General features: G+C 43.0%; 2 protein-coding genes and 1 long non-coding RNA gene across 6 annotated transcripts in view; 1 reads left to right on the forward strand and 2 right to left on the reverse strand.

Annotated features, from left to right (window-relative positions):
* dgkh (diacylglycerol kinase, eta) overlaps nt 1-17214 on the forward strand; it is a 75289-nt gene extending 58075 nt beyond the window's left edge. For 3 of the 4 annotated variants that reach the window (XM_080785790.1, XM_080785789.1, XM_080785792.1), the window contains 14 exons: nt 841-975; nt 1202-1319; nt 2160-2270; nt 2491-2587; nt 2806-2913; nt 5459-5572; nt 5740-5874; nt 6398-6561; nt 7030-7135; nt 7297-7389; nt 7787-7906; nt 8618-8723; nt 9811-9941; nt 11899-17214. In XM_080785790.1, the coding sequence (XP_080641916.1) occupies nt 841-975; nt 1202-1319; nt 2160-2270; nt 2491-2587; nt 2806-2913; nt 5459-5572; nt 5740-5874; nt 6398-6561; nt 7030-7135; nt 7297-7389; nt 7787-7906; nt 8618-8723; nt 9811-9941; nt 11899-11985 (1625 nt within the window). In that variant the 3' untranslated portion in view covers nt 11986-17214. The remainder of the gene's footprint in view (nt 1-840; nt 976-1201; nt 1320-2159; nt 2271-2490; nt 2588-2805; nt 2914-5458; nt 5573-5739; nt 5875-6397; nt 6562-7029; nt 7136-7296; nt 7390-7786; nt 7907-8617; nt 8724-9810; nt 9942-11898) is intronic. The other variant, XM_080785791.1, reaches the window with a different exon arrangement.
* A 2243-nt stretch (nt 17215-19457) lies between these two features.
* LOC308330414 (transcription initiation factor TFIID subunit 5-like) lies at nt 19458-22693 on the reverse strand (the record flags this gene model as incomplete). Its single annotated transcript, XM_080785261.1, has 2 exons — nt 19458-21400; nt 22636-22693. 2 exons carry the CDS (start codon nt 22691-22693, stop codon nt 19458-19460), a joined length of 2001 nt encoding a protein of 666 aa, XP_080641387.1.
* Nucleotides 22694-22707: 14 nt separating this feature from the next.
* On the reverse strand, nt 22708-27602 carry LOC308330761. The gene is made up of 9 exons (XR_013965522.1): nt 27484-27602; nt 27239-27330; nt 26764-26827; nt 26464-26514; nt 26078-26289; nt 25537-25675; nt 25273-25367; nt 24766-24852; nt 22708-23595 (listed from the first exon to the last, which is right to left on the reverse strand). It is a non-coding gene; the product is annotated as an uncharacterized lncRNA (long non-coding RNA).
* Between the last annotated feature and the right edge of the window lie 204 nt (nt 27603-27806).

Here is a 27806-nt window from a genome sequence, read left to right on the forward strand (position 1 = left end):
CCTTGTTTCCTCTCCTTAGTCTCTTTCCTCTCACTGGTACCCCACTACCCAGTTGGACTTTCTAAAAACAAACAGAGCAAGGACACACTTAGTGAAGGAAAGGAGTCAAAGGACACAACCCTTACAACCTGGCTACCTATTTCGGTCTTGTCGTTATAGTCTTTTCTTTTTATGTCAACATTTTCAAGTGGAAGATATTTACCTGTTTATGTAGACTATAAAATGACATTCACACCCCTCTCTCCCTATATTGGGCATTTCATTATAGTTGAAGATTCTTCACAATTTCCAATAGTAAAAATTGTACAGCGAAGAATATAGGACTTAAGTGGTTATGGTGCACACCTTGTAATGTTGACAATGTACCTCATTGACCATGACCAGGGGTCAATACTTGGTCCCATCCAGAATACAGACACTTGTATCCAAGTGGTCAAATCCATCCTTCCCTGAAGTGGAGTCATTCCTCTTTCCTTTCTCATCCTCCTCCATCTCACATCATTTGAATCCTCCAGTTTACCAGAGAAGTAGAATAGAGTAGAATAGTCCCCACTCCTTTCGGATGTTTTTTTTGTCACAGCAGCCATTGGATTCTACGGCGCTCGGGGAGCAATTAGGAGTTAAGAGCCTTGCTCAGGGACACACATCGACATTGCTGGCCTGGCCTGGGGCTCTGGACTCCCCAGGCGGGCTCAATAACCACTCAGTTATGACCGCCCCCAGAAGCAACGGAGATGATCCTCAATGAAAATACCGCTGGGCAAAAATGCTGGGCAAACAAACGAAAACAAAAAACTGTGCGTGTGACCGACGTGTGTTTGTGTGTTGTTCCCCGTCCAGCTGCCAAGAGCCCGTGTTCTCCTACGGAGAGGAGAATGAGTCGTAGCACACAGTCATGTGGCTCCTTCTCCATAACGCCCTTCACCACCAGCAAGGAGAACCTGCCTGTGCTCAACACACGGATAATCTGCCCTGGTAGGCACGCACGCACGCCAAGACATACTCACAAATAGCTGTCAGTTATTGCCGCTCTGTCATTTTCGCTCCCCAATGCGTCACTATACAGTAGGACTACAAAAGCTAAAAGGCACGCATTGGAGCTTCAAATACTACTTCAAAACCTCCTGTGAAAAAAATTCCACCACTGGTTCAACTTTCCTTTTTTCACACTGTGTCTCTCTGTGTGTGTTTTTTTGCGCAGGTCTGCGTGCCGGTCTCGCTGCCTCCATCGCTGGCAGCTCCATCATCAGCAAGATGCTACTGGCCAACATTGACCCGTTTGGTGCGACGCCCTTCATTGACCCTGATCTGGACTCACTGTAAGAAACACTGTTAGACTGTATAAACCCTGAACCCGACCGCAGCTCACAACACGTTGCAACGCAACACATTGCGTGTGCTTGTAGATCAGCCTATGACATGCCCCCAAAAATATGGATGTCAAGTTTACAGTTGTCTGTCTGTCTGTCTGTCTGTCTGTCTGGGCCCTATCTTGGGCGCGCCTTACCCTTTATCCCGAAACTTATTTGGAGAGAGAGCGGAACACCCGTGGCTGTCGGTAGTGTTTCTCGGCGGCATCAGTCCGACACTCTTACCCCAAACCCTAACCCTAACCATAACCGCAAGCACGACGCAACGCATGGCGGACCAAACGCACTGCCGCGGAAGCGAGCGGCAGTCGAGTGTCATAATCTCCCCAGTTTCCCCTGGCAGCTTCCGCCCCTTCTCCCACTGGTAGTTTACCGGCAGTTGTGGCAGCTGCCGGTCCTCCCTCGCCCCGGGCAGTGCCGCGTCTCATGCCGTTGCCGGACTACGCACTCTACTGCTTCTGCTTATTTTGCCATATTTTACAATCTTGAGAAAAACATTTTCAAATAGTTCAACTAGCCGATCTACATCGACACGTTGCGAGCTCGTACATGAGCTATTTGAACTATTTTAAAATGTTTTTCGAAATAGTAAAAAGTGACAAATAAGTGTAGGGATAAGGGGTAAGAGGTGGCGCAAGATATAGCTGTCTGTCTCTGTCTCTCTCTCTCTCTCTCTGTCTCTCTCTCTCTCTCTCTCTCTCTGTCTGTCTTTCTCTCTCTGTCTGAGTCTATAACACTTGACATGTATGTGAGCTGTCTGCCATTGACATGTGCATGTCCCCCACCCAGGGAGGGCTACATGGAGAAGTGTGTGATGAACAACTATTTTGGCATCGGCCTTGATGCCAAGATCTCCCTGGAATTCAACAACAAGAGAGAGGAGCACCCAGAGAAATGCAGGTCAAACATGCCTAGTGTTCGGTTTTCCACCCATGCAGTACATCCATACATAATAATAGTACAAGTTCGATAAGGAGAGATATCGCAACACAACATAGTGTATGTATTGAATTCATAAACGTTAAACGTTTTCCGCAATTAGACTCCATTAAAATAACACCCATCAATTCTATTGTTTGTCCGTTGCTTACCGCTTTCCCCCTTTCTACTCCCATCCCAGAAGTCGTACCAAGAACATGATGTGGTATGGAGTTCTGGGCACAAAGGAGCTGCTGCAGAGAACCTACAAGAACCTTGAGCAGAAGGTCCAGTTAGAGGTGAGACAGGAAACGATAGGCTTGGCACACTCTACGACTTGTAAACGGCCTTCTCTCTTTGTCCTGTATCAACGTCCGTCTGGGATATCATGTCCATGAAGTCTAACTTAGTGCGTGCGTGTGTGTGTGTGTGTGTGTGTGTGTGTGTGTGTGTGTGTGTGTGTGTGTGTGTGTGTGTGTGTGTGTTTGTGTTTGTGTTTGTTGTGTGTCCATCCTAGTGTGATGGCCAGTACATTCCCTTGCCCAGTCTCCAGGGCATTGCGGTGCTAAACATTCCCAGCTACGCTGGTGGGACCAACTTCTGGGGAGGCACCAAGGAGGATGACGTGAGTAGACTTCTTCTAACATCCTGCATCCTGGATGAGACATGTAGGACCAGGCCAATCAGTGCAGTCCAACTCAAACACATTCCACCTTTTTGGAAGGAGCGTTGTGTATTATTGAGGGGGTATTTTCCCTCTTAAAGATGATGATGATGAGCGCTTGACCAGGCTGCCAGTCCATGCCTGGCCTTCTCTCTCCTCTCCGCCCCTGTAAGTAATGGGAGGAGGAGACTCTTTCGTCGGCTTAACTAGATGACCCCGTTGACCAGGAGAGAGAGAGAAAGAGAGAGAGAGAGAGAGAGTGAGGGATATTAGCGCTTGTTTGCTTAAAGATCAGAACACAAGAGCTGTTGACGGATTGGGGTGTCAGTTTGTTCAGCTCTCGCTCGCTCTCTCATACACACACACACACACACACGCACAACACTTTGTGGGGCCCTGCAGAGGTTCGGCCCTGGACAGCACACACACACACACACACACGCGCGCACGCACACAGTGTTATGCAACTGTTAGAGAAGAGGAAACAGGGAGAAAGGACATGTAGTGGAACTGATCCAACAAACAAACACGCGCGCACGCACACACACACACACACACACACACACACACACACACACACACACACACACACTTTACATCAACAATGATCGTTTGCCAGCCTCTGAGCTAAATATTACTAGAATTAACAGTCACAGTTATTACACGTATACGTACACATGTAGTGCCCAAAATCATTATTATTGTGTGTCATCATTACTATGATCTACAACTACTCTTACTTAAAAGAATGCTACGTGAAATACTACAATACTAAAAATCACCACTGATATAAATACAATACAATCACAGTCCGTTCATAATGAGACAGACATATTGCAGGAGTCCTCAGCAGCAGAGATATAAGAGAAAGGTTAGGGGATATTGCACTATTTCACGTTTTTTAGATTTCACAAGTCTGATGGCTTGGGGAAAGAAACTCTTGCGAAATCGGTCTGTTCTGCTGCTGATGCTGCGGTGCCTTTTGCAAGAGGGCAGCAGAGTGTGGACAGTCCATGATGTGGGTGGGTAGGGTCAGCCATGATGTTATTGGCCCTATTCAATTCTGTTGTAGCTGTACTGGCTTAGTAGAAAGTGACCGAGACTGAGACGAATGGTTATAGGCCTACTGTAGTTAAAGATGGAGTGCCGTGATTTTTTTCCACCCTAAAACATGATCATCAGTTATTATTGTTATATAAGGAGGTATAGTTTTTTCAAAAAAGTGTACAATATTTGTTAAAATGTTGTTTTTATCTGGACACGCCCACCAGTTCATTAAGTATGCCTGGTTTGCCTGGTGGGTGGTGATGGGTGGTGATCCACCTGAACTGAAGCCGCACCCACAGCTGTAGTTGTATGATAAAGGGGGAGGGGTTAGGGGAGGGGCTGATAGTGTGGTGTCACTATATTACTGTTTACTTCATTGGCCCGTTTGACTGTCAAGGGTTCAGCCTCCAGGAAGAAACCCTAAATACAAAGTTAATACACCATTGCACATACAAACAACTCCAGGGTGTCTAATGAAGTACTGTCACCTCATAGACACATGAAAAACTAACTATGGTTAGTTAGTTAGTTAGTTAGTTAGTTAGTTAACTACTAACTTACTTAGTTAGTTAACTACTAACTAACTAACTAAGTATAATATGGTATTGAATGTTAGGTCATTTTTCAACATGTTGCCATGATGATGCCCAATTTAGTAACAAAACATTGTGTTAAATAATGTTTGTGAAGTTTGTCAGCGGTTCCTGGGTCCACCTAGTGGCCCGTCCTCAGAAGACTGCTTTTCTTTTCTATCAATTGTTCCTTTATTTACATAGAATGTGTGTGTGTGTGTGTGTGTGTGTGTGTGTGTGTGTGTGTGTGTGTGTGTGTGTGTGTGTGTGTGTGTGTGTGCGCGCGTGCGCGCGAGTGTTGTTGGTCTGTGGATTCCTCACAGAGGTCTATTATCTTTTCCACGGGAAGGGAATATGTTTTCGCCTGTCTGTCTATGTGTGTGTGTGTGTGTGTGTGTGTGTGTGTGTGTGTGTGTGTGTGTGAGCAGAGCTAAACTCGGGGCACCGCTGGACAGATTAGCATGAAAATTTGCACACACAGTAGTAAATATGTTTAGTGAGGTGTTTACTGTATGTGTTATTCAAATTTAAAAAAGTTATTATTATTATTATTATTATTATCAATTAATTTATTTTTCAGTTGAAAATACATAAGAAAGAAATTCCACCAAAAGCATTAATTTAGTCGTTTGTGGTGAGAAATCAATAACATGGGAAATGGTGTGTAAGATTCTTTAGTTTCAGATACGATTCACTACTGATCCACCACAATTATCATTAATACCAATATCCAAATAATATAGATATTTACAAACTAGAATGATTAATGGATGAGACCAAAGAGTACAGTATGACCAGTTGATGGGCCATTTAAGTGAATGGAATATCCTGCCTGAATTGAATTGAATTGAATTGAAATTTCAGTGGGATTTATTGTCACCTTGCAGATCTTCTGTGCTCCGTCATTTGACGATAAGATCCTGGAGGTGGTGGCTGTTTTTGGGAGCATGCAGATGGCCGTGTCCAGGGTCATTAAACTGCAACATCATCGCATAGCACAGGTGAAACCATATACATATGGCATTGCGCCCATGCACACACACACACACACACACACACACACACACTCACACGCGCACGCACAATTGCAAACACGCAAACATATACTATATAATATTAGTATTTATTTGTGGCTCATCAGTTTCATCTCATCCCTGTCCATCACCAGTGTCGCACAGTGAAGATCACAATCCTGGGAGACGAGGGGGTTCCCATTCAGGTGGATGGAGAGGCCTGGATCCAGCCTCCTGGAGTCATCAAGATTCAACACAAGAACAGAGCCCAGATGCTCACCAGAGACAGAGTGAGATGGAAGGGAGGGAGGGAGGGAGGCAATTGTGTTAGCATTATTAGTGGCCATCGTCTGGGCTGTGTGAAGGTGCACAACAACTTCCATGATAGTCCAGCCAGTAGTTAGAACAAGCCACAGCCATCCTGCAGAGCAGGGATGGGCAACTCTGATGATGGAGACAGTGCCAATTTCCACATTCACTCTGGAGGGCCACAACCTTTCGGAATGAATGGCGTTTTTGGCAATTTCTTATTGAAAAGTTAAAAAATTATTTAATTTCAAATGCATTTAGTTATACTTATGTTAACTTTATGAACTTAAGTACAAATATATTGCACATAAAAAAAGAGTAAGCGAGTCATGTTTGGAGAAAAAAACCACAGCTGAAATCAATAATATATCAGTATTCTGATATTAACCTGAGGGCCGCATTAAACCTTTTCTAATGTATACCATCTACTGTACATATTGTCCTTAATAACCTTTCCTTTTCTTTCCATCCCTCCCTCTGATCCCCTCCTCCACCCTGCTGCAGGCTTTTGAGAACACCTTAAAGTCATGGGAGGACAAGTTGAAGTATGACAAACCTCTGCCGCTGCGTCCCCACCTCTATCCCCAGCAGTCTGTGGACCTGGCTACGGAGGAGGAGGCAGCCCTGGTCCAGATGTGTGCCCGTGCTGCAGAAGAGCTCATCACCAGGTCAAATTACTAATATCACATTCGGTTGCGCAATCGTGTCAGACAGTGTGTCAATGTATGAATGTGTCCATGTGTCGCGCTTTACAATGCGTCGTGACTATGAGCTTGTAAATCGGCTATTTTTGGTGCACCACCACACAACAAGAAGAATAAATCACTAGTTAGTTACAGCATAACATGCACTTAACCCATTCTGACCTGAGATCAGATTCTATAAATGTCTTCTACATCCTGACAGTTTTCTGAAAAAGCTATGTTTCCATGTCAGTCGTTCTTCGATTTTTCAAAAAATAGCAGACCTACAAGCTCGTAGCGCGATGAGCTTGTAGATCTGCTATTTTTCAATAGCTAAAGCATAACGTAATGCTAACACCAAAAGGGGTACAAAGACTATTATGTCCGACATGTCACTACCGAGATCCACATGCCACCAGGCGCATAATAACGCTCTGTTCAATTCCATTGCAGGATCTGTGAGGCGGCAAAGACCAACGGGCTTCTAGAGCAGGAGCTAGCACATGCCGTCAACGCAGCGTCTCACGCCATCAACAAGACACATCCCAAGTTCCCTGAGGTGAGGCAGGCAGGCAGAGAGACAGACACAAGTCACTGCGACACGTGTGTGTGTTTTCAGCCCTCAAGTCACCATCAGGGTGTTGTGTGGCCGCATGTGGACCATGTGGTCACTCTTTGTGTGATGTTTCTAAGTGAGGTGTTTTGGTCTTCTATGTGCAGAGTCTGACCAGGGACACAGCTATAGAGGTGGCCAGTACCGTCAAGGCTCTCCACAACGAGACAGAATCCATTCTAGTTGGCCGTGTCGCCCTGGTGAGTAACTCGAGTTTTATTTTTTCCATTTTCAAAGTTGGTTCAAAAGAGAGTGTCCTGTGGCGGTCTCGCGCATGTATCACGTGAGCTTGCATGTACGTGAGACGTCAAAATGAATTGGAATAAAAAACAAATGTAGCCTACAGTATGTATCGGGTCTGGATTGCATCTTGCAGTGTGTGATCCCTTGTCTGCGATCAATCGTAAAGTGTGAAAACCACGAAGATATAATGGCAGCCGATTTCAAAAAGAGACTCGTGTGAAATTGTTAACGATCTGATGAGTCCCTGATAAAAGTATGACTTTTAGCATGAGTATGAGTATGATTTTTTCAGAACACTATCTCATGTCGTGGGATATGAGTGTTGTTGATTGTGCCCTGTGTTTTCCTCTGCAGCAGCTCGACCCCCCAGAGGAGGAGCAGCTGTCATGCGCTCTACAGAATGTGGAGGTGGAACTGGGGAAACTGGGAGAGATCCCCTGGCTTTACTACATACTGCAGCCCAACGATGAGGAGGTGAGACAGCCTACGCACGCACGCATGCACACACATGTGCGCGCGCACACACACTGGAACTATTTCCTGGTCACTTCGGTTCCAGCGGCCAAGAAGCTTGGTGTTGTCCTGGACAGTCAGCTCTCATTCAAGGCACACATTGCAGCGGTCACTCCATCCTGTAGGTTTACAATCTACAACATTCGAAGGATCCTCCTCACCCCAGGAGTCTGTCAAGACCAGCCCCGAACTCACTCCTTACTGGCTACTCCTGTGCACTTAAGCCCCTCCAAATGATCCAGGTCGTCAACCAGCCAAAATAGGATCCTAACCCCACAGACCCTTCCGGCTCCCGCAAACGCAAACCATTGCATTTAGAATTGCAGACTCACTCCTAATCTCCTGCCATAATCGAAGGGCTCACCTCTTCAGGCCCGTAGCACTTGCCCTAGCCTAGATCTTGCAAGCTTACGCAAAGGCTAAACTGTAACTTAGATAGCATGTTATGTAGACAGAGGTCATTTGTAGACCTGGCAGCCATCTTATAGTGTGTATAGTTTCAATGTACAGATTTCTACTTCTATGCATTTGATGTGTAAACATTGTGTTTTCCTTGCTCACTGTACATCGCTCTGGATTAAGCATGTCTGCTAAAACTCTAAATTGTAAATTGTACATGCAAGTGGCTAAATGAAAGGCTATAGGTTAATTATGCTTGTGTGCCACTGCCAGGACCCCTCTCTGGAGTATGGCAAGAGGAACAGTCGGAGCAGCATGTTCCGTATAGTGCCCAAGTTCAAGAAGGAGAAGGCCACGAAGAAGACCAGCCCCCAGTCAGGTACGCGTGGACCTGCTTTCATTTCAGCTCAGAACAGACCACTCAGGCCTGGACGCCAGTCGGCCTGTCTGTCTGTCCAGTGTCCGCGGTCACTTGAGAGAGCACACCATCGTATTGTTTCCTCGGGTTGAATGTGTTGCATAGCACTGTGTTGCATATAGCACTGTATACAGCGTACGTGTACGTAATCTATTACAAATAAGTCTATTTGCATACACAGCAAATGATGTTATGATGTTATGTTGTGTTGCTGCGGTCGGGGAGGGGTGTCGGTGAAAATCGACACCGATTCGATTGGCTCAGTCGTCTGGGGGGAGGCGTTGATTGGCTCAGTCATCTGGGCGGAGGCGTTGATTGGCTCAGTCATCTGGGGGGAGGCGTCGATTGGCTCGGTCATCTGGGGGAAGGCGTTGATTGGCTAGGACGTACCGTCTGCAGGTTGCACAGGCTTCCGCCTCCCTTTTACCTCCTACTCCCTCTCTGTGTTCTGGTTGGTGGAAAACCTGCATGCCCTCAAGCTTCTCTGGAACGCCTCTATCCAGCGCCTTGTAATGACCCCGACTCTGCCTCTGTTAACCCCTCCTCCTTCCGCCAGCTGCCACCACTACTGTCCCTGTTCCCCATTTCCTCCGTTTCTCCTTCCTTCCCTCTTCCCCTGGTTTCATTTATTTCCAGTTGTACCACAAGTTCTCCTCCCGTGTAAGATGGTGTGGCTGTGTTGTGGCTTTTGGTGTGAATGTGATCTCCCGAGGTGTACCTCAATGAGAGACGGAGAGAGAGAGAGAGAGAGAGAATTGGACAAATTGATTATTATGCCAAAACCTAATTTATAATTTGCAGCATGTAGCTGTCATTGACTGGCTTTCAGGCGAGAAACGTTGTCACATCGTGTTTTTCGTTTGAAAGCCGGTGATTTTCAAAAAAGCAAATACTGTCGTGTGTTGAAGTATAAATTAAGATCAACGACATGTAGGAGAGAGTGTGTGCGTGTGTGTGTATGTGCGTGTGTGCGTGCATACATGAGTGGCACTCTTGAGCCCCTCTTTGCTCTGCGTTTGTGCGTGTGTGTGTGTGTGTGTGTGTGTAGTGGAGAGGTGGGGTACAGAGGAGGTGGGCGTCTGGCTGGAACAGCTGAGCCTGGGAGAATACAGGGACAACTTCACCCGCCACGACATCAGGGGCTCCGAACTGCTGCACCTGGAAAGAAGGGACCTGAAGGTAACTGATTTACACACAGCCCCTTTTCACAACTCACTGTTATATGAACCCTATATACCCCTCCAATCAACTCTGTCTCTCTCTCTCATTTTCCTCTGGATGTCTGTAATTCTGGTGTACTCTTCTGCCTGTCCGCTATTCCCCCTGTTGCGTGCGCTGTGCTGCACTGCTCTGCTTGGCTTCCTCTTGTCTTGAGTGCTGCTTTTAGTGCCATATACTGTCTCGTTATTATGACTCGCTGAAGTTGTGCTCAACTCTCGGCCACTGCTAGCAGGAAGTGTGGGGCACAGATTCTGGGAGGTTCTGGGTGACACTCAGGCCGGCCTGGGATGGGCTGGGATGGGATGATGGATCGGGATGGTTAGCCTGAAACTGGCTAGACTGGATGGGGTTGAGGCTAAGGTGCGAGGTTGGGCCAGCGTGTGCGTGTGTGTGTGTGTGTGTGTGTGTGTGTGTGTGTGTGTGTGTGTGTGTGTGTGTACGCGTGTGCGTGCGTGCGGGCGTGCATGCATGCATGTGTTTGACATTGGAACTGCGTTTGGCTAAGCTGAGGTGGTCTGAACTGCAGGCAGGAGGTGACCACTGGAATCAGTGTGGTGTGAAACTGGTATGCTATACACAAAGCAACGGACATACTCTGAAAGGAAGCTTCACTTGATCCTGTATTTACAGTACGGTATCACAGATCAAACACTGCTTTAACCACTTATACCCTACAACAGCATTGGGTTCCCAACCTTTTCATACTGAAGTACCACCTAAGAAGATATTTGGCTCTCCATGTACCACCATAATAAATAACATGTATGTTTTGTTTATTTCAAATACATTTTGTTCCATCCTACTTTTGTCTTTTTTCTCCCCCCCTCTGTGTGCCACACCAGAGGGTTCAACTAGTGGTACTAGTACCAGTGGTTGGGAACCTCTGCCCTAAAGCATATCATTAGTTGACCAGTGTTCCCCTCACACCAAACGTCTTCGCTGAAATATCCAATCTACAAGCTCACGTCATGTCACGTTGCCAGGTTGTAGATCAGATATTTTCACCACATATTCGCCCCAGAAAAGGAGTGCTATATAGTGTTCATGTGGTTTATGTCATTTAAGCATGATGGCAAGGCATGCATCCTTCCTGACCGCTCAGCCCATAGCAAACTGTACTCGGAATGTGTCATATTTTCGTTTTAAAAATGTAATGAAAATCAACCATGCGCGACACCAAATCGGTCCGTAGTGTATGGTGTCAAGTGGGGGTCTCGGTCTCGATCTGTTGACAACATCTGTCCACAGACTACTGTACTGTAGACCGCTTCTGTAGTAGGTCCCACTACATTACGTTCTCCAAGGCCCACATTTTACCATGACACACACACACACACACACACACACACACACACACACACACACACACACACACTATTTATAATACACTTTATATTCGTCAGAATCTCAAAGTGCTACAGCAAATGAATAAAAGCAGAAGAAACAACACACCATTAAAGACAGCAATAGAACAGGAACATTTAAAACATAAGGGCAAGGCTATAAAGATGCTTTGGTAAAAAGGTTTTTAGTTTTTAAACTGTGGGGCTCACCATTACAGTAAATGGCTAAATCCACACGAGTAGGTTAGCTGCAGATGAATAAACAAAAATGTTGACAAAAATCGTACTCGAGTTACAGTACATATCTCTCTATGTACTTTCACGTACAGTAGAGCTAGTGGACGTGTAAATAAATTGAATTAAACTAAACCACAGATCATGTAAGATTGGGTATCAGCTGCAAACCATAAGTAAGTATCTAGTTATATATAGGCTACCGGAATGAAATTATTTGTATGCTGTTGAGGCTAGAATGTGTGCGTGCATGATGCGTGGGACTGTGCATGTGTGCGCGGCGTGACATGGCTGGAGTGGATCAGGACAATGTCCTTAGTCTTTTTCTCTCTCCGCAGGATCTGGGGATATCGAAAGTGGGTCATATGAAGAGAATTCTCCAGGGAACTAAGGACCTGGCCAAGGCCACCATGGTTGACCTCTAACACCGAAGTACAAGCTACCGGAGAAAGGGGAAACAAGCTTTCCTCTTTTACCACACTGGAAGAGGCTGGGGGGCACCAAAGCACCGAAGGCAGCATGGGAAAAGCTCGGTATTCCAAGGATGATAAGAATTTCATCTGTCCGTGTGTTGAGAAAGCCTTGGAAGAGTTTTGACTGAGATGCGTCTGTGTGTCTGTATGCGTGATTCAGTGCCAAAATGATAGCTGACGAGTATGAAAGTTAATGGAAGTGCAAAAAGAAGTTATGAATGTTGACTAAAAAGAAGCCATTTATGACTTAATTTCCATTCACAGCACAGAATCAGGTATGCAAACTAAACCCAGCATCATCAACAGCTGGCTTGTCCACTTCAAGACGACAAAGTCAGAGTAGCAAAACCTGGGACTTCCATGATGAGCGTTCTCTGTGGGATGCTGTGTATGTACAATGAAGTTCAGTTCGACAACATGTGGACTGGCGACGCTTACTGGCTCCGTGCCTGGTCGCATTAGACAGCTATGGAGGCTTTAGTTTTAGCACAGCTTGAGGAAGCTTCGACAGTCGTGTTGTCCAATGGGAACCGGTGTAGAGAGCTGTAATGTCACAGTCGAGAGTCAAGACAGTATTCTGCGAGGTGCCCGTCGGTGTTCCGAGAAGAGAGGTGAAATGCTGTTGCATGCTACGCTCGCTCAACTTTATATACTATGTTTAATTGCATGGTTAATGTCTTGATTTTTTTTGTGTGCAAAAATAACACTTGAACAAGTTTTATATGACTTAAGTATTACGATGCCATTTGTTACTACTGAAAGCATCCTTTTTGGTCTGAATCATGCTTGATGTTTTTCTAGCTTTTATTTATTTTATTTGCATGATGATTATGTGTCAAAGACTTGTGTCAAGTGCCATATTTTCAAAGTCACTTGGTGTGAAATGTGCTTTATCGGTAGACATTGTAAGGACTTAAAACAGCATTGAAGAGGTATAATTATTAGAAATCCTTAGCTATAATAAGTTGACACGTGTTTTCTGTTGATGTGAAAATCAGTACCAAAGTGAATGTCCACGACTCTTCCAAACCGAACCATCTGACAACGTAGCGCAGAAAGCACCTCTTCAGACAAAACATATTTTATTCCTTGATGTTATTATGTCTTACAAATTATATGGGGGGCGGGGTTTAGTAGTCGGGAAGTAATTTTTGGAAGGAGCCATCAGGGATTAAGTTTATTCCCACCATGGTTCGAATCCTCCACAATGTATTGGGCTTGGGTGGGGCCGCTCCAACAAACACAGTTGCCCATATTCGCAGTTGGGAAGCGAGATGGCGAGGCCAACCTCTAGTTTTTTCTATTGATTACTCACCCCATGGAGACTTGGAATTTTGGACTTTGTCGCATTTCTACGCCAATCATTTGATGACCAGCAGTATAGTCTCCTTTGTGTCTCCATTGGGAGTAGAGCTGTTCACGGGTGATGGACGCGAACCCAAAATGGACCTGTGAAATTTGATCTGTTTCCGACCCATTCCGAGATTTCTTTCAAATGACGACACTGAGCTCGAGTGGACCCCCGTGACAATTTGGTCCGGTTCCGAGCCATTCCGACTTTCTTTCTTTTCTTAGCGACCCGATAATTCCGAGATCTGATTATTTCAGAGATTTAAAAAAAAAACAGATGAGGAATCCATGATTGTATGCAGGTGTTTTCAATAAAAATCTGGTAATAATCTGGTTCTAAACCAGCCTAAAACGACATGTTCATTGTGTTGCTCTTTCACAGTGCAGCGTGTCGCAGCCTGGCGCATACACGGTCACACAGTAGTGCGGGTCTTCTCGATAGACAGACCTGTGTTCTGTGGGAATTCAGCCGACTCCGACCCGACCCGAATGATTATGATGAAACAGGGATCCGACCCGTACAGGTCTAGGTCTACCCGTCGGGTATTTTTAGAATTGGGGGGCCCGTGAACGGTGAAGCAGGGATGAATTGTTTTCATAATCCTCATGGAGGACTCTTCTACGTCACTGCCGTGAAGAGCTATACTAGGGAGCATTCCTAAATTATGGCTTAGGAATGTGACAAAAACAAAAACATATCCATGATTTCAGATCTCCATGGTGTGAGTAATCAATAGAAGAAAAAGTCATTTGGGGCGTGAACTATATCTGCACTATATAACCTTCCTCTTCAACCCCAGATTCTAAATTGAACCCAGTTTCCAGATTATTATTTTTTTACCATTGAGACAATAGAGCCTGCCTGCTTGCTCAGGTTGAATTGGTTGAATTGAATCTTGACCATCAAGTCCAAATTTGTGTCAGATGAGAAACCATTGACCATTGACACAATCTAAATGTCTTAGTAAAAGGTCAGGGGGACAAAATACAACCACCCCAATTGTATAAGTTATATCGTATTGACATATTCTACCATACAGATTGGACAAAGTGATTTTATTCATTGAAACAATGCTACATAGTACCGCTTTAACGACTAAATTGGGAGAAAATGAAAAGAATATATAATAATAACATAAATACAATTCATCATAGGTTGTTGAAGCCAAGCCGATATATTGTAGTTTTTTTAAGTAATATTTGACAAGGCACTTTTTACTCCTTGCATTATGCAAGTGCAAATCCTCATATCATTCACAGAATTAAGAGATTCACCTCAACTTTTTAACTTAGCAATTTAACATTCGTTCAGTACTTCACACAATTACACTATTTTAATGGTTTTAGGAGGTAAGATTTTGATTTCTAAAAAATACAATAGAAGAGCAGTTGATCTGCAAACCTGTGTAAGAATCGCTCAAGTGCAGCTTCTTCTGTTTTTATTGCAACAAGTTAAATGTTGATAGAACACTACTTTTCCTGTTCTGTAAGATCGGTGGCATTACAGGGTATATTTGTATATGTGATGCTAAGTGTGTACATACTATATATATATACTGTATATATATAGTATGCGCTGTATATACAGTATACCGGTGTATGCAAACACTAAGTGTTGTAGTCTAATGCCTTTGTAAATTGCTGACATGGTGTGCATTGTACACAGCTTACACATAGGAATGTGTATATTGCACCACAACACCGATCGTGGATTATCGATTCCGTTCTGATCTCTTGTACATGATGATGCTGTTGTATTTTAAATGATGGTGCAATATTTTCTCTCTTGTGTTATTTTGATACAGTATCTGACTGTCCTCTGCAGCTCTTTGACGTGGTAAACACCCCCCTAGTGGGACGAAACTGAAAGCGTGGGGGTGGGGCTTTTCTTTTGTACATTGTAGTCTTAGAGTGTACTCTGAGATTGTAGTCCTCCTCATGGTTTGAGGATCCAGATGAACCCATATTATTATAGACGGACTGCTCAATTCTTATACTGACTGCAGACTTCTTCCATCGGTTTGCTATAGTTTTTAGGTCCTCGTTCCTCTGTGCTTCCGAGAACATTCTCCTTTAGTAGGTCTGTGTCAGTGGATGATTAGAATGGGCAGGTGTGACTGTTGTGCTATGAAGTACGTACTGCATATGTATCACTATGTATTACTGTGTGCACGAGGGAATGTGTGTGTGTGTGTGTCTGTATTCCCACATGCATGTGCGTGTGTGACAACAGTGGCAAATTGTACTATCATCAACTGTATGCATATCATTGGCTACTGATTTTAGCAATTCAATTCACCTCTATTTATTTATTTTTGTTTGTTTTTTTGATCCATGGTCCAATATTTCATTTGTCCATCCTCACAGCAATATGATCGTTAGTTATATTGCCCATATCAAGACCATTATTGTCTGTTAATGCTTCCCGCATGAGACAAAAGATGATTCAAACTTTGTCTTTTTGTTTTGTTCTGTGGTTTTTGTTTATACAGTACTTACTTAAAGTTAGCACCACCCTGAGTTGTGCCCTGAATAGGGTATATATAAAATTGAATAAAAAATGTGATTCGGGCATAGGATTACAAAGCAAAACAGAGATGTGAATCAATGTTGTTGATATTCCACCAGAGGGTGCCATATCACATTACTACATCTTTGCATCCCAGGTTTTGTCCCAACATGATCTAATGGAATTGTTCTAAAATTGCTTACCATCATGTAAGACAATGGTTTACCAGGTTATTCATTGAACTTAAGTTATACTTTAGCATTGTATTCGAAGTTGGCCTACTATGTCTAACGTTTAGTAAGTTATTTCAGAGACGTAAAAAGAAAAGGATTCATCCCCATAATTAACAGGGGTGATTGAAAAGCATAGGTAGTAGCCACTATAAAACACAAATTTGTTTCTATAATTTTTGTCTGTTAAGTTGTACCACTGCCTGACTAAAAAAATAACGTTTTTTTTGTTTTTTGTTTTGTTTCAAATACTGGACAGAACTGCAGTATAGGCCCATATAGGCCTTCTACTCATTCAGTAGATCCATATTCATCATTTTACTTGCCGGTGACACAGTGGACCTATAGAGTACACATAGCCACTTTCCTTTACAACAGCCTGGGTTAAAGTAGACTAGTCCAGATGTAGGGGTTGTCTTTGAGGGCAAAGATAGGTTGTTGCCGTTGCCCGACGCTGACGCACAGCTAAGTATTAAAAGTGTGTTGGTCTAGACGCCAGGCAAAAGAGTGTTTGACTTTTCCACAGAAAGTGGAAGTTGCCAACTACCTACTTTTCTGAGCTTCCCCCCCCCCCCCAGTGGTTTGTAAATAATGCTGCATACTGCCTGGTTTTCAAAAACCAACCAAACCCACCCACACAAGGATCTCATAGGACAGGTTAACCTGTAGACTTTGACATGGTTTCTAACAGGATGGGTGAGAAGCAACTTTAATTTGTTTACATTATGTTTACAATGGCACAGTTTTAATTTCTAAAAATATCATATAAACAACATTTGCATATTTATTGCCTAGGGTTAAATGATAATGTGTATTGTGTTTTCACATTTTGAATATAATGTTACAGTTGTCACCCATGTATTCATATCTGGATGAATTTGGTAAAGTAGTTGATCATTTCTATGACTACTAAGTGACTGTTTTCTGTGCCTTTTTATGGTTATAATGCATGGTTAACTATTTATTACAATTTGGAGTCACTGAGATGTGTATTTTTGTATTCTGAATAAATAAATCGTTCAGCTTTTGTTCATATGCGAGTTGCCTTAAAAAGGCTACCTATTCATATCTTCCTTCTTCAATAAAAATCGAATGCATACACAATGTGTTTGTTTTTACTTTGTTCTGTGCTTTTTTTTTAAATTGTAGGCCTATACATGTGTGCACAGATCCTTAAAGTTGTAAAAGGATTTAGAGTTCATAACTTCCTTTCTCCATGACATTTGTTGCTACAACAAGTTGCTACAAATCTTGTCTACCTTTGGGGGCAGACAAATTGACCTCTGTCAGTGGTGGAGGTCAAGACAAAGACAGTTGTGTGTGTGTGTGTGTGTGGGGGGGGGGGGGGGGGGGGGTATAGTAGAATCACTAATTAATACATAGACCAAGGTAAAAAATAAACTTGCACTACAGAATAGTGTACTCCTCAGAGCGCAGGTCTCTGCCTGGCCGCGAAAGGTTTGATAGACAGTTGCCAATACATGACGCCTGCAGTTTCTACAGATAATGTGTACCACAGATTGTGTGAGGTATGGGACATTTTTTAAGTCAAGATGTATCTGTCAGATACAACTTGATCACATGACTACGACGTCTACAGTGCATACCAATCTGTGTGAGTTTTGGAAACAATTTGTTGTAGTACCATTGCACACATTTTTGTAGCGATGAGTTATGTGTTCATTTCATTTGTTCATTTCATTTGAGAGCTTTTATTAGCTTTGTGTAGGCTTTGTTTCCTCCTTAGCCTTTCCAATCATGGAAAATTGCGGAAATTTCGGAAATTACGGAAATTATTAAATAAAATGATATTTAAGTAAACAGGCTCCTGGTAGGCTGGTATCGTGGGGGTACACCGGAAGGGACAATAAAGATTATTATTATTATTATTATGATGTTGGGACCGGGGAAGCTATGAACCAGAGCTAGAGACACTCTCACCTCCTCCACATGGAGTTCAAAGAGCGAGTGAGCAATAGGAAGAACTTTCTTATTCCTTTACCCCAAGATGAGGTTGGAGGTTTGTCCTACAGTATCTCCATTTCAAAACGATACGATACAAAGTCAAACGATACGATAATTTTCTGTTTACATATCGATATACAGTTACTATCGTTACACCCCTACAAATGAACCAAATTTTAACATATTGGTGGACCATACCCATTTACAACAAAACCACTTCAAAGTCAAAGTCATACGATTTGTAGTGAAGTTTGTTCTCCGCATTTGACCCATCTCTTGGAGCATTTGACCCATCTCTTGGAGCATTTGACCCATCTCTTGGAGCATTTGACCCATCTCTTGGAGCATTTGACCCATCTCTTGGAGCATTTGACCCATCTCTTGGAGCATTGAGCCGCAGCCAAGGAGCGGTGAGCTGCAGCCGTGTCACACTCAGGAATCATTTGATTAGTAGATTTTTTTGACCCCCTGAAAAAACCTGAAAATTATTTGGTTTTTATTTAATTTTTGTTTTATTGACATCATGTGGGTCATCTTACATCGTACCAAACACACTTGCAATTCCCCAGAATTGCGAATTTTCTAGTTGTAACTGTTTTAATCTTTGTCTTTAGTTCAATGTTTGTTTTGTAAACGCCATTAACAATGAAGGGAAAATGTATACGTCATGATGTGGCTCATTACGTCATATTGTCTCTTTAATGTTAATGGCATTTAATGTTTGTGTTGGCACCATTTGTTTTATACATCACCATTACATCACCTAATCAACATGAGTTAGACTTTAATATATTAGCGCCCCTCACTTCACGCAGGTGTGATTTTTTTTTACTACTGCTGTAGTCTTTTCTCACCCCCAGGAGTCCTGGAGGGGGGGTTCTATAGTGCCCTGCATCAAAATCTGTTTAACCACTACTGTAACCCCATACATAGGTTATTTGAAAACAAAAGAAATCATTACACATTCCATTCAAAGTGGGTTTAAAAAAATCACACCTGTGTAAAGTGAGGGGCGCTCTCATCATCATACATCATTTCATTCTGGCCAATGACAATTTGAGTCTTCACTTTTGTCTTCAATGTTTGTGTTTACACACTTTTGCCTTCAACCCTCAAAGCTCGACATAGGAGGGGCCAGCGCCCCTCAAAAAGCATCGTAGCTATTATTAAGCTATTATCGTTATGTTGAGGTAAGAACATATCTGGTGATAAACCCGCTCCATCTTTTCATACTGGGTCTGTATACGCATAGCGATCAGATCTGTGGCCGTTTTATGCCCATAGGCTACATGGAGATCGCTGATGTCATCATACCCATATATGGATATGCCTCCTATCTATCTATTTAATGATGTTTGATTCAAAACAAATTAGCCTCCACATGGGTTGAATGCCCCTGCAGCAAGCAGTAGGTTCCTCCGGGTGAAGTGCAGGTGTACTACCGCTGTGGACTTGGTCATGTAGGTGCCTAACAGAAGCTCCTGAGAGTTATCCGTTAGGTGGATGTGCCCCGTAGTGAAGTCCTCGGTCTCTACATCATCAAATGCCTTTATTGCATCCCACAAGCGAACTGTATTGTCCATGGAACCAGAAGCAAGGATCTCCCCGTCTCTGCTAAAAGCGAGGGAGTAAATTGTGTCTGTATGGCCTTTCAGCTCACTAATCATCATACCATGAGGAATGTCCCACAGAAGAACTCTGCCATCAGTCGCTCCTGATGCCAGGAATTTCCCATTGGGAGAGAAAGCCAGGGCATGGATTGGGCCCTTGTGACCAGTGAAGGTGCGCACACAATTCCCCGTCGAGACATCCCAGAGGCGAATGGTACGGTCCGCAGAGCCTGTGACAACATAGTGGGAGTTTGGGTGGAAGCAGGTGCAAGTTATGTCAGCAAGGTGACCGGCGAACATCCGCAGATGCTGATAGTGATCGGTTGCCCACAAACGGGCGACTCTGTCATGTCCACCCGAAATGAAGTAGTATCCGTGGGGGGAAAAGCGGGTGTCCCACACTGGGTAATTGTGACCTTTGTAGCACACCAGACAGGTAAAGGTTTGCAGACTCCAAAGCCTAACAGCACCGTCCTCAGAGCTCGATAACAAGTAGTTTCTGTCTGGGCTGAAACTGATGCCGTACACTGGACCACTATGCCCATAAAGGGTTTTAGATTCACTGGCTGAGTCTTCATCCATGATTATCTCCAGAACATTGTCAGACTCTTTGTCAACTGAACAAAGGTCTGCTGCGGATTTAACCCTCCTGAGTTTTTGGGGTGTGACACTCCAAACTCGTACAGTGGAGTCTGCAAAGCCACCGGCAATCAGGCTAGAGTCATCTGCGATGTCTACTGCTGTCAATCCTTGGTATGCATTGAGGAAAGAGTAGAAACATATAGAAGGAAGTGTGTCTGGTCCAAGTCGAATCCTCTTAGTGGCCTCCCTCATGGACATGATCTTGTCTAGCTTGTCCGAGTCCTTCAGCTCTGGAAAGGGTATCTTTTTGGGCAGCTGGGGTGCATTAGGGTCTTGTTTCTTGCTCTTGGAACCCGTGCCGTCCTTCTTAGCTCTCTTTTTCCTAGGCTTACCTTCCTCATTATCCACCTCCTCATCCTCCTCATCAATGGGCAACTCAATGTCTGGTTCTTTCAGCAGTCCATAGAATACCTTAGCCTTATTGGCTTCTCGCTTAGCTTCGCCAGCCAGGCTCCCTGACATGGCGTCGATCTGGGCTTTGCTGCGTGGCATGCCATCAAAGGTTTCGATGTCAAGGTGCTGCTGTATGATTTTCCAGATCCGGTTTTCCTGATGCTCCTGCGTCAGGTGCCTCCTCAGCAGTTGGTACGAGTCACGGGAGATGCGTAGCACAAACTGGCTTGTGCGGAAGTCCAGCATAGTGTTGTTGCCCAGCATGTGCTCTTTCTTAGAAAACCCGGACAAAACACGGAGGACATCCTCATAGTAGCACTCCTGGTTCACACTGAATTTTTCAAAAAAGGCCTTAGCCTCATTCTCATGATTGTTGTAGACCAGTTCAAGATACATGTGGACAAAGAGTGGATAGTAGACCTGAGAGAGTTCTGCTCTGTGGCAGTCCAGGATGCTTTCTTCTATGAACCTCTTTAGGCTGCTATAATATACCTCATAGAGACGTGAATCCCCCTGCTGGCCGTATGCACATGACAGCACATGACCGAGGTCTGGTTGATCCTCTCCAGTCCCAGTGGATCCTTTCGATGTCCTTTGAGCTGCACTGGCCGAGACAGATACCGGTCTGGGTAGTGAGTTTGCATCCACATCTTCTGGATCAGCGGCTCCTGTAATACCACCCGAACCTAAAGACTTAAGACCCTTTGAAACTTCTACTTCTGATAAACCCGTTTCTGTGCGTAATGTTTCTGCAGTCTTTATCAATTTTCTCTCTTTCAGAAACTGCAAGAATGTAAACAGCTTCTGTTGGTCGTCTGCTGCAGGTGTATTACTTCCAAGCGGTAAGGTGGTCCCAGGAGAAAGCGGACTTACATCGTTTGCGTTAGTTCCTGAACTATTGTTTGATGTTTCAGAATTTAATTCATTTTCTCTTTCTGCGTTGACCTGACCATCCTGTAGAGTCAACATTTTCAAAAGGAACTGTATATGTGTACAACTTTAGTTATACATGAAGTCCACAAGCTATTGCAAAGTATTTATAGGCTAACCTGGAACTCACCTCCATATTTTGGCAAGACTTACATAAAACTCTATATTTGGAAATGGCTGACATAGAGACAGGTGATGTGATCAGTCAGTGAGCCCGCTGAGAGGCATTCTTATCATCGTACATCATGAAAAAACATCTATACTAATCTTTGTACAAAATGTTTGAGGTGTATTATTTTTTTACCACATGCTTTGTAGGACCCTTATGGTGTCTAGTGAAGATGTCTTCTTGTTGCCCAGGTCAAATAATGTCACAATTGGGGGTTAATTTAAACCCTTTTCTTGCACCCATCCCCAAAACGAACCATGATGTAAAATACCATATGTTCACTTCAGAATCAGAACAACATACAGAGACAAATATGAAATTACCAAATGTTTCTATATAGGCTAATTTGGACCCAAGGAATTCATTAAAGTGGTTATTATTAAGATTAAAGCGCATCTTGACTCTGTTTCAGGACAGAAACCCTACAAATGACCAATTAACCTCATTTCACTTTGTCACAGCCCCGGGTCTGTACTGTACTGTCTTCACGGCTTGCCGGTTGGGAAATTGTGGTGCCAATCAGTGCATTGGGAGCACCTGGCCAGTATTCCCAGTGCTCACGTCCACTCTCCTACACTACTGATTTCACTGATTAACACATCCCACATGATTAATTAAGTTATTGTTTATATCAGGGGTGCCCAAAAGGTGGATCGCGATCTACCAGTAGATCACATAGGCTGTGCAGGTAGACCACATGACATGCTCCTAAAATATAGAAAATAGAAAAGGGCAAGGAGGTAAACGGACAAAACAATTTGGGGACCGCAGAATTACACATGATAATATATTGTTCTCTTTTACTCTCCTTCCTCGGAGGCGACGCGGCGGCAGCGGCGCGATCTAAGGGTAATGGACACATAACGGACACCCGGGTATAAATGCAATAATTTATTAACAAGAAAATAATGAATATTTACAGATATATGGCATCATGCATAAATTACAAACAACATGAAACATATTACTTTTATTACAATTTTTTTTGACTATGGCGTCTTCTCTCGTGTATCATCAGATGTCCGGCTCCATGCTCGCCTCTCCTTGGAGGCCAGTTGGGTCAAAACAAAGTACACCACATTGTGACAGCTGTAGTGAGTCTACAGTCCACCTGCCTGCTGGCAATATAGCCTGGTTGTGATATGTAGATGTGATTGATATTTTTTGTTTGTTTTTTTAAGTCATTCTATAACAAAGTAATTGAATTTATTTGATGTATTAATTGTATTTTATATATTACTATGTTATTACTAATTTTATGTATAACTATATTACTAATTGTATTTATTTGATGTATTACTATGTTATTACTAATTTTACTTCATGCATTACAAATTGTATTTGTTTTATGTATTACGGTTATTACTAATTTTATTTTTTATGCATTTATTTATTTTATGTATTACTGTTATTACTAATTTTATGCATTACTATATTGATAATTTAATTTATTTTATGTATTATTGTCTATATTACTAATTATATTTATTTTATCCATTACTAATTTTATTTTATGTATTACTAATTTTAATTTACTTTTATTTTACTATTTTAATTTACTTTTATTTTACTATAATATATTTCTATTATCGTTCGTTTTATCCATTTATTTATATTATTATCTAGTTATTTATATTGGTTTATTATTTTATTGTTTAGAGCCCTGATTGATCACATCTACATATCACCACTACCAGTCAGGATCTGAGTGACTCAGAACCCTGGTGACCTCCAGATGGAGCCACACAGGAGACCAGCAACGTCCTAAAGAAAAGAAAGAAATGCTCATTACTACTTTGGTCATAAAACAATATTGATTGAAATATTTACAATATTTACATTTAACAGTTTGCAGAATTACAGTACATGTCAAGCAGAAACTCAATACAAAGACTGTTAACTGTAAGTGGACGACCCAATTAAGCATTACACTCGTTTACAAGAGGGTCCACCATGTTCAATTCATCAAAACATTTAGAGACGTACAAATAAGACACTTCTATATAGTCAAAGAACAGAACAGGAATTGATCATAAAGGAGGTAAAATAAACTTATACAGTGAGGGGAAAAAGGGAGTCAAGGGATTCACATGTCTTAATGACTGTTGGTAGGGCGTTCCACATTTTGGTGGCATAGGAGTGAAAATAATTGAGTCTCTTGTTTGTGCCGAATCTGGGTTGTACATGGTTCGTTGCACTCCCTCTGGTGTTGTGGGTGTGGACTTCGTTAACAAGGAAGTATCTAGACAGGTACATGGGTATCTTGGTGGTGTATCGAATCTTGTGGACCAGACCCATTGCAAGATGCTGTACTCTGTCGTCGACCCTAAGCCATTCCAGCCTGTCAAAGTGGGCAGGAGTGAGGTAGGTTCGGGGGGTGAGGCCAAGTAGGAGCCTAACCAGTTGTTTTGGGAGGTCTGGAGCCTAGTTTTAAGGGCCTTTGAGGTGCTGTGGTACCAGGAGGTGCATGCATAGTCAAAGAAACCTTGTACGAGGGCTCCTGTTAAGGTCTTCAAGGTGTTTTTGTTGACCAGTGAGGAGATCCTGTAAAGGAATCTTGTTCTTTGGTTGACTTTTTTGATTACGTTGGTGGCCATTTTATAACCGGAAAGATTAGCCTCCAGGATGGTAGCTAATTTCATCTTTACGTGTGATAATGTTGTCACCAACTCTAACCAAGAAGCCATTTGCCTTGCTGAGATTACTATTAGATCCAAAGAGAATGGATTCAGTTTTTCCCAGGTGTAAAGATAGTTTGTTATCAGCGAGCCAGGTGCAGATTCTACCGAGTTCAGAGCTGAGGGCCTTTTCAACCTGCAGTTTGTTCCTGTCCGAGACTAGCAGTGCAGAGTCATCTGCGAACAGGAACAAGTTGCAGTCACAAGCTGATGTCATGTCATGATCATAGTGTGTGTGCGTGTGTTGTATAGTTACCTTGCTGTGATGTAACTCCAAAGGTGAGCAGAAATAGTTGCTCCATCGGCTAGAAACGTGCTCTTCACCGACATGATGATCTTGTTCCTAAAAAAAAGTCTATAGTCAACCCTAACCCTGATTACAGAACATGATATAAAAAAAAAACACAACTAGAAGGATTTAGGCCTGTCACAATTACCTAATCACCAAGTATTTGAGATACTTTTTTAGAGTCATAATCGTCTCCATGTTGAAAATGTTCATATATTGTAAGAAATAATGCAAGCAACCGATCTACAAGCTCTAAATGTGTCACTTTGTAATTTACTTTTAGTGTATAAAGTTATTGAATTATGCCATGTGCAGCTTTTCGTTTACAAGTAAAAAGCCAAAGTTTTATTTAGAATGTTAGTATGACGCAATTAAATTGTTACTTGTAATTTATTTGAGCGACAATTAAAATCGGCCATTATAAAACCTTAAATTCTGACAGGCCTAAACAGGTTCCAGTGGCGTCTACCGAACCTTCTAGCTCCGTCCGAGCCTCCCAGCGACCCAGAAGTCCTCAGCGGAAACACCGGGAAAGCTTCGGATCTCGGGCATCGGCTGAGATCTCCATTCTAACAAAGAACGAAAGACACACACCCCAAATTAGCTTTGCTGTGTGTGCGTGTCCTGTCACAACATACACATGCACTTACAGTAACGTTTAAGAATAGGGATCGACCAATTATCGGCAACGGACGATTACGCAGCCTAAAAAAGCTCTAACCCTAAAGCGGTTCGTACCGTTGAGTTCCTCACTGAGAAGGCCCAGGTCCGAAGTCCTCCAGCGTCTACCCAGATCTCCGTCCTCCCATCCATGGACAGACCTGCAGATCTCCATCTCTAGAGGCTCCAGCCTCCAGCTGTGTCTATGATCTCCATCCTGAGAGAGAAAGAAACCATGAGCTCTACAAGCTAACAATACGTTGCAGTGTGAGCTTGTAGATCTGCTATTTTTGCTGAACGGAATAGGGATGCTGGGGTTGAAGTGGTTAACAAAAGTATCATTAAGACTTTAATTAGCTTGGAAAGCTGACAGACATTCAACCAGAGTGCCACTAGGAGTCCTCAACATTTTGTAATTTGTATTCAAGTTGTTACAAAGACCAAGAGGCACGCTCATGATATGAGATATTTACTCTCAAACTATTGTGCAGAGTCATTTAGATTTATCCTAATATATTTAAAACATTTGGATTACTGTAAATGATGCCATTCTTCGTACCATAACAGTACAAAAGCAGTTATCCATCCTCAGAAACAAGCAAGAACTATTCCTACTCACAGCTCATCAGAGTCCTCTGAGGAAGCCCCGGGGGGGGGGGGCTTTGGAACGGATCTCTGTCCAGGGAACATCAGATCGTCTATCGATATCTCCATTCTAACAAAGAAAATAAAACACACCAAATTAGTCTCTGTGTGTGTGTGTGTGTGTGTGTGTGTGTGTACTCCCTGTCCAGCTGCCGCGTTCCAGCGACGTCTACCGCGATCTTCATCCTAACAAAGAAAGATTGATTAGAGTGACCAAGAGCCAGATATATTTCTATCCTGTCACAACATATATACATAACTTTTATTTATAGAGAACATTTAAACAGAAGCTAAACATATCACTTACAGTAATAAACATTTCAGTTAGGGTTATTTTTGACAGGCCTAACAGGGTCTTACTTTGAGTCGTCTTCAGAGGAATGCAGATTCCTGGAGAGACCTGCAGTACATCTGGAAGAAAGACATGGGCGTTATCGTCCATGAATGGCTTCATAGAAAAGAGCTTCACACATCACTCCCTTGTTGTTGCTGCCAATAGTCTGGATAGTCTATACTTCTTATTCTTGATGACAATTGTTTATGAATTTGATGTATTACTATGTGTTGTTGCTTACTGTAAGTCACTCTGGATGTGAGAACTGCCTAAATTGTACTGAAACAGAAACCTCATAATCGTGAAAGGCCTAGAGCGGTTCTTACTGTGCGGTTCCTCACCGGGCAGGCCCATGTCCGAAGTCCTCCGGCATCTACACAGATCTCCGTCCTAAGAAAGAAAGAAATAAGGACCAAATTAGCTTTTGTTGAGCTGCATATTCAGAACCACTTAAACCCTCTATAGATTTGATAAAACAGACCTTGAAAGAGAGCATTTGGTATATGCTCCGATTTCACTCTACACAAATTGATTTGCCAAACATAGCAGATCTACAAGCTCACAACACGTTGCAATGCGGTGTGAGCTTGTAGATCTGCTAATTTGGCTGAACGCTCCCCCCAGAATAGAGATGCTGGGGTTGAAGTGGTTAAAAAAAAAAGTGTCATTAAGACTTTGATTAGCTTGGAGAGCTGACAGACATTCAACCAGTGCCACTAAGAGGAATCATACTGCCATGCTATACTTCGTACCATAACAGTACAACAGATATCCATCTCAACAAGAAATATTCCTACTCACAGCTCATCAGAAGTCCTCAGAGGAAACCCCCGGTAGGGAAGCTTTGGAACGGATCTCTGTCCTTCCACGACGTCTACCACGACCCATCCACCCTAAGAAAGAAAGAAAGATTAATTTAAGTGACCAAGAGCCAGATATACGTACATTGTGTCCTTTCACATCATACACAAAATGTATAGAGAACATTTAAAACAGAAGCCGACCATACCACTCGCAGTAATAGAAAAGTCTAAGTGGTTTCTTACTTTGAGCCGCCTTCAGAGCCCCCCCCATGCTGATTCATCCATGGACAGCGAGAACTGCATATGTCCACCTGTAGGGGCTCCGGTTGAGCCTCGCAGCATCTGGAATGAAAACATGGTGGTTATAGTCTATGAATGGCATCACTCACTTGCTGCTGCCAATAGGAATTTGTGATGTCTGTGTGGCGACAATTGCTGTGTCTGTTTTTTTATAATACATACAATTTATATAGCACTTTTCAAGGTACCCAAAGTTGCTTCACAAAACGGTAAAAACAAATTTATTTGAAAATAAACTAGATTAAAAAGGTTCAAAACTAGAATTT

Source organism: Protomyctophum bolini, assembly GCF_963924005.1.
Source record: "Protomyctophum bolini genome assembly, chromosome: 16".
In the NCBI taxonomy this organism is placed as follows: domain Eukaryota; kingdom Metazoa; phylum Chordata; class Actinopteri; order Myctophiformes; family Myctophidae; genus Protomyctophum; species Protomyctophum bolini.